This window comes from Protopterus annectens, chromosome 2.part2, assembly GCF_019279795.1.
Source record: "Protopterus annectens isolate FY-2018-M chromosome 2.part2, PAN1.0, whole genome shotgun sequence".
Taxonomy (NCBI): Eukaryota; Metazoa; Chordata; order Ceratodontiformes; family Protopteridae; genus Protopterus; species Protopterus annectens.
Genome location: NC_056730.1, coordinates 336101147 through 336114597, shown reverse-complemented (window position 1 = coordinate 336114597; position 13451 = coordinate 336101147). Strand labels below are relative to the sequence as shown.

The 13451-nt window shown below is 36.0% G+C and overlaps 1 protein-coding gene across 1 annotated transcript in view; it reads left to right on the top strand.

The window, feature by feature from the left end:
* Positions 1 to 258: 258 nt before the first annotated feature.
* LOC122795935 (baculoviral IAP repeat-containing protein 1f-like) overlaps positions 259 to 13451 on the top strand; it is a 179938-nt gene continuing 166745 nt past the window's right edge. Inside the window, exons 1-3 of the mRNA XM_044064417.1 lie at positions 259 to 343; positions 5165 to 5326; positions 10885 to 10971. Of these exons, the coding sequence (XP_043920352.1) occupies positions 259 to 343; positions 5165 to 5326; positions 10885 to 10971 (334 nt within the window). The remainder of the gene's footprint in view (positions 344 to 5164; positions 5327 to 10884; positions 10972 to 13451) is intronic.

Here is a 13451-nt window from a genome sequence, read left to right as displayed (position 1 = left end):
TTCGTTGGACTTTCTTCAGAAGTAATTGTGGGGGGTCATTTTCACTTTTTAGTTTATCTTATTTATGGGAGAGAGCTGACCGTTCTGTTCAACACATTCTTGTTGGCTGGCATTTTGCTAAAGTCAGCAAATTACCCTTCTGAAGGACAACTTATTTCACTAACAATTAACAATATGGAAAAACAGTGCATTCTGTTACAAAATACCTCACGTTACTAGTACATCGGTGCATAATTTGCAAAAGAAGGAGAAACCAAAATGTTGGAGAAACTAAGTATTAACAACAAAACCACTGCAAATGTTCTCCCAGGCTGGCCCCAGCATAGCCAGTCACCATTGCCTGGTAATTCTTTCACAAAGCCAAATATTATCCAGTCAGGCATAAACTACCCTGAATTGCTATCGGCAGTTACGTATTATCCAGCTGTTTGAAAGTGGTTGCGATAATACGTAAGTACCAAGAAATCTATATAAATATATGAAATGAGTAAGTGATTTTATACCATTTTACTACTGTTATGCTATGTATATAAAGAGATAAAAGTATAAAATAGTAGTTTGCAGTTGGATAAGATTTTGATTTACTTAATTTTGAGTAATATATATTTATAAAGTTAACATTGTTGTGCGAAAGATAATAGGAGAGAAAAAAGTTACATTACATTCTGTGTATGATTCCACATTATTTAGAAGGGAGAAAACAAAAACTTGCATGAAATGTGAAGTCATGTATAATCATTTGTCTCTGGGTTTCTTTTTTTCTTTAATAGTCCTCTCATTTTTTGAAGTTTGTCTTTTTTTTAAGTTCATTGAAAAATCCATGGACTCAGGTTGACTTAAAAGGTTCATTTTTGGGACAAATGTGGATGCTTCTTTGAGAGAGTCAAAAGTTTTATTTCCTTCTCACAGGGATAGTCTTATTATTGCTGGGAATATGAGTTGTGCTTTGATTCCTTCCTTTTTTAATGACTTTATTAGAGGGACACATGCTCTTCTTTTGGGCAATACAAGGGGTGAAAAGTCATTGTCAAACCTGATAGTTTGGTCATCAATTTTTAATGGAGCAAGGGACCAGGCAGTTCTTAAAACAAGGTCTTTGTCTTGAGTGGAAATAAATCTTACAATAATAGATCTTGGATGGCTGTTTTCACTGGATACAGAAGTTGTAGTTGTCCCTTTTATTTGAAAGTTTGACAGGAAAATATGAAAAATGTAGCTTACAATTATACCACCTTCTAGGTTACAACTTCCAGTATCTGATTTTAGTAGTTTCAGGTCTTTGTCAGTGAAATTAAATAAAAAAATCAGGTAAGGAAAAAATGAAGACTGCAGAGTTCAAGAACTCTGCTGTTTTCAGCTTGCCATCCAAGACATACCTCCACCAATAATATTCTTTTCAAACATAGTGAAGTTTGTTTGAGTTGTAGAAAGTTTGTTTTCTTTGTGATTTGCCATGATTCTATGAATTTTATAAAATAAAGTTTCATAAGCAGACTTTAAATACCTCAGGATATAATAAACACTAGTAAACCTACTAAGTTCAAACAACTGCTGAGAGAACATCTAAATAACAATTGGATTTGTTCCTGCACCAACCCTGGCTAACTTGCTCTAAATGTTAGGGTTTCTCTTACCACATACCATTATCTCCCTACTCCTGCTTATTCCTCACATAATTTATACCCTACCCTATACTCTTTCTCCTCCTCCTTTTAATCGACTGCCCACATATTTTCTTTTGTATATATCTCATCATCCTAACACCTTCTTAGCCTTTAACTTTCTATCTTTTTGTTCCAGTGCTTTCCTATGTTATGTACCTAAACTAAGTTTTATCTATAATATGTTCTCGTGTGATATATGAACTTTGTACTGTACACATTATGTATTTGATACTTTATGTTGCTAGATTGTACTCTGTGGAGCTTATCTCCCCTGGCCTCCACTGAAAATGGGCTATATTAAGCCCAGTCATACTTTCCCGGTAAAAAAACACAAATAAATAAATAATAAATAAATGACAGTAAATAGGTGGCAGATTTTTTGCCATGCTGATAACTATCAGGATTAAATGACTATATTAAATAAAATGTTTTAAAAGTCTGAACTTTAAGAAAATATAAATGATTTTTGTATTTTACATGTAGTTTACAATGCTTAAATTATGTTTCTGGACTATATTTAGACGTGATTGTTTTTCTGTTGATCATGTAATATATTATGTAGTTTTCTTTGTGGTTAAAATTCAGTGGTTTTGTAACATATCGTGATATAAGCAAACACAGTTTTTGTGTGTTTTATGGTTCATTTAATATGCTTCAATGATGTTCCTTGACTGCTTTAATATTTTATACTTGATTCTGATTTTTTTTATTATGATCTTGACTGTGTTTGATGATGTGATATCATCTGACTACATATACCTTTAAAAGTTCAGTGATTTTGTAACACGTTTTTCATGTTCTGATGAGAAGTCCTGTCATACTTTCAACAAAATCACTTGACTTATTAAAACATTTCTTTTATTTGTCCACCTTTATAGTGTTATGTTTCACATTTTAATACATGTAATCAGCTTCATTATACTTGGAAATGTATAAAGTATGGGTTCATGAACACATGACAAGAAATGTTTCTAAAAAAAAGGTCAGATAAAGTTAGAAAACTTGGCAAACAAATGGTAAGTGAATTTTAATGTTAATAATTAGAAATTATACAATGACTGGCCATTAATATTTCAAAATGAGCATGCTGATTGGTCAGCCCAATCAGTGTGCCATTGTAAATCCTAGCATATACCAATGGAAAAAGGTCTGGTCATCCGGACTTTTTTCCATTGGTATATACCAGAATTTTTACTTTTTTTTAAACAAAAATAAAAAAAAAATCTGAAATTTGGACTTCAGACATACCACAGAGGCAGGACGGAGAAAATACTAGGATAATTAGGTACGTTATTCACAACTAAAGAAACATACCTGCTTTTCCTTGTATTTTCTCCATTGTGCCTCTCTCCTGCCTCTAAACTGTCTGAAACTTTTTTTAATTAAAAAAAGAAAAACAAAGGAGCAACAGAGGCCTTCTTTTCTCCGTTGCTTCCTTTGCACAGCACTGATGTACTATGTAAGTGTGGGAATACAAGTCCCTTAAGCATACCCAGTACATTAGACAAAGCCCCAGGATACCGGAAAAAGGCAGTAGGGCAACACTCTAAGGCATTATACAAAGACATTATTTAAGAAAAGTAAGTTTTTTGTTTCTTAAATAATGTCATTGTATAATAGCAATAACTGACTCTGTGGTGTGGAATATTTAACCAATAACCGACGACGTGGTGTGATATATTGAAAATTTACCCATGGTTGGCATGGTTTAATCACAAGGGCGAAGCGCGAGTGATTAAATAAAGCCAACCATGGGTAAATTTCAATATACCACAACCACAGAGTCAGTTATTGCTATTATACAATGACATTATTTAAGAAAAAAAATATTTAATTTTCGTAATAATGTCTTTGTATAATGGTGCATTAAAGTTCTTCCTCTGGTGGTGGTATACTGCGTCCTTGTGTTGCTGTACTGCGCATGCATATGGGACTTGAGTTCCTATGCATACCCAGTACATCAATACTTTTAAATGGAAGCAACTGAGAAAAGAAAGTCTCCATTGCTCTGTTTTTTTCTTTTTTTTTTCTTTATTAAAAAAAGGTTTTGGACACTTTATACCAATGGAAAAATGTCTGGGCGACCGGACCTTTTTCCGTTGGTATATTGTGGGATTTACAACGGGCACCCTGGCCAATCAGCGTGCACATTTTGGAATATTAATGAGGGGTCATTGTATAATGAAGATTTACCCATGGTTGACTTTGCTTAATCACTCAGGCTTCGCCCTCATGATTAAACGACACCAATGGTAGGTAAATCTTCAATATACCACACAGATGTAATCGGTTTTGGTTTAAGTAATGTGCTTTGAAGTAAACAATCCATGTATGACGTTTGTGGTGAATAAAGTACTGGGATAGTTTTGATAGGATCATGGGATCATAGGAAATACAATATGTTGAGTCACAAGACAACATTTGTTAACCTGTGTAGAAAGCTGATCTGACCATTTCCATGCTCAACCCAGGAAAAGTAAATTAATTACAGCTAGTCACAGGATAAGAGTGATAATGCTTATGAAGAGAATCTGTACAGCAAGTTTACTATGCTGACACCACTGTGATGGGCTTAGTAAATATAAACCACTAGAAGACTGATTATGGGTGCTCAGGGTCACATGCACGTATCTGGTGTTCACACACCTGGACTGGTATCTTTTTGAAATCAGATTCTTCTCTGAGGTTCAGTATTAAGAACCAGCAGGCTGCTTGCCTGGGTGTGCAGCTGTTTGCCTAGGTAGCAAGGATTATGGACCAAGGAAAGACCATGGAATATATCAGATCTTTCACACTTGTATGTGTATAAGAATGCATCTCTTTTATATTATAATACTTCACAGACGTTTGGTGCAAGATTTTGCAAGGCTAGTGTCTTAAGTTTCTTATATGTGGTATTCATGTTCAAATAATTTCATTAGACAGCAGAATACAATGTTAGACTATATTAAATAAATAAATACATACATACATATATACATACATAGTTCAGTGATTATTTTATTTTATTTATTATTTTATTTGCATTTGTTTACTGGGAGGTCTACTGGGCCAGAGTGAGCCTATTTTCAGTAGAGGCCTGGGGAGAAAAGCTCCAAAAACAAACAAACAAGCAAGCATGATAAAGATATAGAATCAATACAAAATCAAGCAGCGTTGACAGAAAATACTAAATTACAGATAGGTGATACAATAAAATACATAGTATACAAGTTATACATCAAACATCCATGGTGCAGAATACTAAATTACAGAAAGGTGATACAATAAAATACATAGTATACAAGTTATACAAATACTAGGTTACAGTGAGTAATAACATGATTTTAAATATACAAGACAAACATGAGTGCAATTGATGACATAGAATATTAATATATGTGTGAACATTGCAGTATTGCAGTAGAGAGGAAATGATGGAGACTATCAGATCAAGGTGCAGGCTTAGAGCATTAGCTATAATTAATTAATTAATTTATTTATTTATTTTCATTTTCCAGCTTGGTTTGTCCAGCACTTTCCGAAGCTTGCTGTTTTTCATCTGAAATGCCATATATTTCCAGCTTTTAAGGATCTCTTGACTGCATTAACAGTCTGCAAGTCTCTGCAAGAAATTGTCTTTCAAATACAGTGCTTGTCAGATGCCGATACTTGTGCTTTTGGTAAGAGTCTACATTTGTATTACCACTGTTTATTAAAATGTTATGATAAGCATTACTTTACATATCTGGTTTAAGCTTTAGCAATAAATAAAGCTGCCAATTAGAATAGCTCATTGATGTACGAGTACCATACAGAGTGCTGTTCATTAATAGTTTACAATGGGACTAAATGAGTTTCTCCAGCATTTAAAAGATGTGCCCCAAAATGCAAACATGATACAAAAAAGGAAAATAGTGTAGCCACCTTTCAACCATGTGGGTCATACAATGCAGGAGGCATTAATTCTGAAGGTGCACCATGCGAAAATAGATGCTTTTAAGAAGATAATCATATTGTCATAGCATTTGTCCCAAACAAGTAACTATAAAGATCAGTTGCAACTCAACTTCATAGTATGTTGTGCATGTAAAGAATCTGCATGTAGGTATGTTTGTTGATATGCATATATGTATGCATGTACGCAGTTGACTGTCTATCTCTATTTCTGTCTATCTATCTGTCTGTATATCTATCTATCTATCTATCTATCTATCTATCTATCTGTCTGTCTGTCTATCTATCTATCTATCTATCTATCTATCTATCTATCTATCTATCTATCTATCTGTCTGTCTATCTATCTATCTGTCTATCTGTCTGTCTATCTATCTATCTGTCTATCTGTCTGTCTATCTATCTATCTATCTATCTATCTATCTATCTATCTATCTATCTATCTATCTATCTGTCTGTCTATCTATCTGTCTGTCTGTCTGTCTGTCTGTCTGCCTGACTGCCTGTCTGTCTATCTGTCTGTCTGTCTATCTATCTATCTATCTATCTATCTATCTATCTATCTATCTACTTTGCTAGCTGGCAAGGTCCATCTTGGAATTATAATCCTGGGAAGAAAAAAGATCTGCTGTTAATGGAAACGCAAAAAGAATAATACATATAAAGCATATACGATATGATGGTAAAAGTACAAACTAAACAGTCACAATGTCTTACTACTCTGGTCCCAACTATATTTGCACTGCTGTATCCATACCTGGACTTCAGATCTCACAGAGCAATTGCAAACTAAATTTTACACCCTGGCATAGGTACAAAAAATGTACCTAAAACAGTTGAGTCTGGATTATCAAAACTACAAAGTGCTCACATCTACACAGCCTAATGTTGTGGGCAGGTCTGATTGCCCTTAAATACAGGTGAACTAAGTGGCCATCTATGAAGGAGTCATCATGACATTAGTTTCTCAATGCTTTTTTGTGGGGGGAATTTGTTAGTAATAAGTGAAAAAAAAAAAAAAACTTGTCCATCCCTTCTGCAAGAAGGAAGGAAAGAAAGCACAATTACCTGTGTGCTGCCAACTTCCATGTTTAGTAACCTCTACACACACACACACACGCACACACACACACACACACACACACACACACACACACACACACACACACACACACACATGTGCTCATGCAAGTGCGCACACTCACACACGCACATGCACATACATATATGCACATACTTTAAAAACTTACCTTCTTCCTACATGCAGAAGTAACAAGCTGACTGCCTGAAAAAAAAATAATCCATATACTTTAAAAAAATAAATACAAAACTATTCTACGCTAGCATTATGTGGGCAACACTGTAATGCCCAAAAGATACAGTTCCGAGACATAGTAAAGTCACATGAAGCAACATCAAGTTAGCAGCTCAGCAGCTGCACTAATGTTCTCCCTACTAACCCATACAATGCAGTTGCAAAGGCATCTACACATCTGCATGCACACACATGTGCTTACACACACACACACACACACACACACACACTTAAAAAAATTCCATCCTTGACAGCAGTCCTTTTGGCTGAATGCTCATTTATTTGAACTAAATGTTCAGTTTTCTGTTTTATTTTTTATTTTTTTTGCCAAAATAAGTAAGCTGATGAATTTATTGGGTAGGAGTATGTGTGCATGTATTGGTGGGTTAGGGTTAGTGTAAGGATTAGGTACAAGGATATATTTTGGTGTGAGTGTGTGTGTGTGTGTGTGTGTGTGTGTGTGTGTGTGTGTGTGTGTGTGTGTGTGTGTGTGTGTATGTATGTATGTATGTATGGGTGTATATCTATGAGTATTTTGCATTAAGGTTTAAGTAGGATTTAGGTAAGGGGGTGGGGTTAGATTTAATTATCTGCACATGTGTTTGTGTGTTTAGTGACTGTGCCTGTCTTATGTAATGTTACTGTTAGGAAAAACGTTCTTTAGAAGGTAAGGTGCTGGATTAGGCATTAGGAGCAGGGAGAGGGTTAGTAGTGCACGTTAGTAAGGTGGTTTGGGGGGGCTAGGAACTTAAATGTTCTCCTTGAATGCATTCCTAATATACACTTATGAACATGTAAGCCACAATATTCTCACAGCTTCATAAATCACCTCTGGTACTGCACCCATGCACCAATGACAGCTGCCGATTCTACTCACTAACAGTTTGTACTGGGGGCAGTTGCCCCCTTGTCTGCCTATTTTAGTAAATAGCCTAGTTAAGTAAGCCTATTTACATCAGCAGGTAATGAGTTTAAGTTTCTCAACATGGGAAAGTTTACTGTTTATGTTTTTTAAATGAAAAAAAAAATTAAATAAGATTTTCAGGCGGCGTTACGTTCACTGGGAGAAGTTACAGCACAGAAGCCAAAACCAAGAGCCACTACAGCTTCTGAGTAGTCTGAAGGATCTAAAAGCCATAAAAAACAGAATATTGTACTTAAACAAGCACAGGAAGGGTTCAAATCTTCACAGTTTTTGATTGGTGTACTTACTGCTACATGGCCTAAGAGTTCCTCTTACCTTTTTTCTTTATTCTGTCTGTGAAATGAATATTATCAACTTTCTGCAACTTCTTCTTCTTTCAGCTTTTCCCTGTTAGGGGTCGCCACAGCGGATCACCTGTCTGCTCATGATTGGCAGTGTAGTTTTACAGTGTTGAGTTGCCAGCCCGGCGCCCAACCTTCCACAGAAGGCACAAACACATGCACTCTCACCTAGGGCCAATTTAGAGTGTCCAATCCACCTGCAGCATGTCTTTGGGATGTGGGAGGAAACTGGAGCACCTGGAGGAAACCTATGCAACCACAGGGAGGACATGCAGACTCCGCACAGAAGGCACCCCAGCCGAGCATCGAACTGGAGAACCTCTTGCTGTGAGGTGACAATGCTAACCACTGCACCATCAACTTTCTGCAACTAGTGGGCACATTTTGTTTCTTTCTACTTCATGTCAGGAAGGGACTGCTTCTATGTCTGAAAAGTCATCAGCCTTTCCTCCAGTCTTAATTCAGAGACTTACATCAAAATATGTATCTGCACAGATGTGAATAAACCTCTACAGTCCATTTTCTCATGCTTGCCAATCCTATCAATATTTTTTTATGATCTTAAAAAGTATTTATTTAAATAAATAAAGTGAATGGTATCTCCCAGTATACTTACTAATACTCATTAGTATAAATTCCCATTCTACTGAAGTACTGAAATGGGTGAAACACTGAATGTGTGAATTGAACATCTCCCAAAGTCCAACAAAACCTATGTTACTAACCATTTTAATGATTCATTGAGACAGGGAATTGATGGGATTAGATATACTTCTGAAGACTGATCCGACTTATGTTTTATACATCCATATATACATGCTTGCACATGCACACACACACAAAATCAGGCACACAAGCATTCAACACATCCCATCAGTAAACACATATGAATGCAGTTACTGATTGGTTTGCCCTTAACTAATGGGATAATATGTGATATGATGTATGTTTTGGCAAGTTAAACATTTAAGGCATAAAGCCAAGGTGCTAGATTGTTTTACTTGTATTTGAATAAAAGGTGATTTAGGTGGCCAATTTCTTCTGTGTTAATACATATGAATGCACTTGGTATGTAAATAAAATGTTAATATCATGAAAATATGAACAAAACTTATTTTGGTGACCACCTCTAGAGCCTTCAAATACTATATTATTACAGATAACCACACTCATAAACATTCGAGAGTAGGGTATGTAAAACAAATGTTTGATTATATTTCACTTGAGAGTAGAGGAATACAATAGTATTTTGTCACCAAAGTTCAGCCATGACATAAATATTAAATAAAGTTTTCATTATTTACTGAGGAATCAGAATTCATGAACAATTATATAAGAATGTCACAAAAAGGAATAGCGTTGTAAAATGAAAAAAATCATCAGAGAGTCTTGCTTTGATGATCCTGATGCAAAACATACAGTTTCATCAACACAGAGCTTGTTCATTCTGAAACAGAAAATGTTAGTGTATGCTGCTGTGCTGTCAGATTTGCAATCATTGATGACTTTGAAAATGCTATCTGTTCAGTAAAGGCACTGGAGGGGGAAATTCTCTTTCTACTGAGATGCGCCAGTCGTTGTGTTTATTATATCAATTAGGAGCTTGAGGAGGGGGCAAAGACTCATTGGGAGATTATGGGCATTTGCGCTCCATAAGAAGCAGATTTTTAATTCTGCTAGGCACTTTTAGTATTGAGTCACAACTGGAATTCAGACAGCTGAGACTTACAATCATGACTTGGAACTTTAACACTGCATTGGAAAAACTGCCACCTTCTATTAAGTGTGTCAATCTTGAATGTGGCTGTTTGATTTTGAGGGCATGGGGGTTCATGCTGATGTAGTGGGCACAGTCCAAGCAGAAAATATTATTCTGAGTTAGTTTACCTATGGATAGGTGAAGATTGAACTCTTGAGCGTCACTTACCTGAGGATCACCCTCATCACACGGAGTTCGTTCATAGGAAGTCACTGTCATAGCTTCTGCCAGCAGTGATGTCTTTTTCTGGTAAATTTCCCCCTTCTCCTAGTTAATGTGACAGTGGAGTTGGTATATTTAAGTTCTGGGAGCCCCACATCAAGTGGTACGGGGGGGCTTGGGTATATCCAAAAGTTTTGACCTTCGTAACAAGTCTACTTGCCTACATGTAAGCAATACTTGCACATTGTTAGTTGATACTCCCAGCGGTGGCAAGTGTAGCACTATAAAAGAAAAGTATTGAGTATAATATTCATCCATATATCAGTTCACATTCTCAGTAAAAGAAGAAAGTGAATTATATATACATGTGTGTTGGGGTAGGACATATGCTGTGTGAATATCTATTGCATGTATCTGTGTGCATGTGTTGTGTTGTGGTGGTACAAATAGTGTGTGTATATCTATTGCATGTATATATATATATATATATATATATATATATATATATATATATATATATATATATATAAAATGTGTATGGTAATTGCATTCATTTTCCTTGTGTTTCTCTTCATTGCTTTCATAAATTACATCTGTTAATGCTCTTTATTAATACTGTATTGAAAATAGTTTCTGTAAACAGGACACCTGGTCATGAGCATGACAGGTTTTACCCTTAATATACATCTGTACAGGATAGGCTATTCTTGCCAGTAATCTATAGGAATAAAGGAAATTAATTTGTCTTGAGCAGGATTTAATTTAACTCTTCTTTTTTTCAGCTTCAGTTTTGCCACATTTTTCTGCTGTTAAGATCTTGGATATGAATAATATGTTTTTTGAAAGTAAAGAAGGAGCAGAAGATTTTGGTATGTTTTTCAAAACTGACCACTGACTTTTTGATTTTAGTTTGTGTTTCAAAAAATTGTTTTGTATATGTTATACTGTGTTAATGCAGCCTCGCAATTGTATATGTTATGTGCCATTAGCATTCTAAAATCACTATTTAGGGAATTAAATGTCAAAGTGAAGGCCATTTGTGAATGCACTTAAAGCTTTCCAGACAAGATTATCAGTAACTACTTTTTGTTAAATGTATAACCACACATGTCAAAGTGACTGTTTTAAGTGACAAGATTGAAATACTTTTTAACTGAAGACTGAGGGACACAAACTGGGCATGGAATGTTATGTGTAGCATCATAAATGCCTGCTAAATAAAAGTTTAACATTTAAATTGATAGGGTGGAATTTCGTTGCATGTGCTAAAGTAATTTGGTAACCAGTTTGTTTATAAATCATGCAAAACTAAGTATAGGGGATGAGCAACATACTAGGAATATTCACAATAAAGAGGGTTATGACTAAATACCATATATATATATATATATATATATATATATATATATATATATATACCATATATATGTGATGCACGAGTGTGTGTGTGTGTGTGTGTGTGTGTGTGTGTGTGTGTGTGTGTGTGTGTGTGTGTGTGTGTGATATCAGTCTCAATATCATAATCCTCTTGTTGAATCTGAACTTACAATGTGGAACAAGTTTTCACTTTATGGAAGAGACTGATGGATTACTATGAACAGTATCTTTCAAAGGAAGTGTTAACAGAGTTGCAGAATGATATTTAATGATAATAGTATGTTTGCTGTAAGGTAAAGCATATATGTAAACCATCAAGCTTATTTCTATCTCTGAAGTGTACTACACAAAGCTGCAAAAATCATCCCAGTAAATTAGCAGAAATAGTTAGATATCTGTGAAAGAGTGATGTGAGCGCACACGGATCTAAAAACTAAATATTTGTGAATAAATGAGCCAGACCAAGGCCACACAGGAAATGCCTGCTGCTTGTCTGTGGATTAAGCCCTTACTATGGCCCAGGTGACCTGAGGTTGACTAGCAGCTTGTGTGCTTAATGGTGAGGCAGGGAAGATGAGCATGCATTTCTGGGGGAGGGGGGCTTTGGGGGTTACTCAGTTGAGCACACTTCCATGGTTGATCTGTACTGGAGAATGAGCATGTAGGGTTGAGTGCTGTCAACAAAGTGGGCAAGGTTTTGGGCGAGCTGCACATGGAGGCGTGCATGGTATGCTGCAAGCCATTTGTACACCACCTCCTTGAGTGCCATGAGTATGTGCAGTGAATGAGATAGGGTTTAAGTAGAAAAGAATCCCTTGCTGGCAGTGTGATAGTGCCTGTGGATGCTTCAGTCTCCTTTCCTGCCTTTAACTTGGGTTAGAGTAAGTCCAAGGATGTCAAGGAGGTTTAAGACTCCGTGAATGAGGAGATGCCCTGGGAGCAGCCATTAGTAAGCTGTAGTGACCAATAAAAATGTCAGTTGCAGCTTTGAAATAGGCCATAGCAAGAAAGATGCACTCAATTTCTATCTGCTGTCTGTGAGGTAGATTAGTGTTATAGCTTTCAATGCTGTTTTAAACTCTTTATGTTTCTACAGTTTCCTTCTTAACCTCTTTTTTATTTCCTTATGTTGTAGTGGATTGGAGCAGACAAAACTCCATATAGTAAAAAAACAGTAGTGCACCAGAGCAGGTAAACCTCCAGAAAGCACCATGTACTACAAAAAATAATGATAGGATCTCTCTGATCACATACAAATAGTTATGTGTTGTTGAAATGGATGTCAAGATTTCTCTCTCATGCTTTACTTCACCCCACTCTCAGTGTCATTTTCTTGATGCTTATTTCTCAAGCATATAGCAACTTGGCTATGATCAAAGACTCAGGCATAACCTCTGTGCTTATAAAGTCTCCAGGCTTTATTACACTCTGGCATAGCTATCCTGACTGATTTAGTAACCCAAAGTATGATTTTACTTTTACTACTAAGGTCTTTTGCAGGAGCATTTCTCTTAAGGATGTCAAATTAAGATCTATATTAGAACATCAAAGTTTTAAAACTTTGAATGTCCTAATATCAGCCCCTATTCAGCAAATGCTGAAAATATCGAACATGCAGAACAGCAAATTTTTTCCCATGGAAAAAATTTGCTGTTCCGAAACACATAAACACAACACAAGCACACCAAAAAAACAGCAATACACACACACACACACACACACACACACACACACACACACACACACACACACACACACACACACACACACTTAAAATCCTACAACGAACCCTACACTAAACTGTACATACACTAATTTCTATCCACTTACCTTAACCCTAAGGTCCATCACTATCGCACACTCACTTCACCCACGCCCTAACCCTAACTCACCTACCCTGCCCTAACCTTCACTTCCACACAGTCGCACACTTACCTGACACGTGCCCTAACCCTAACTCACCTAACCCATG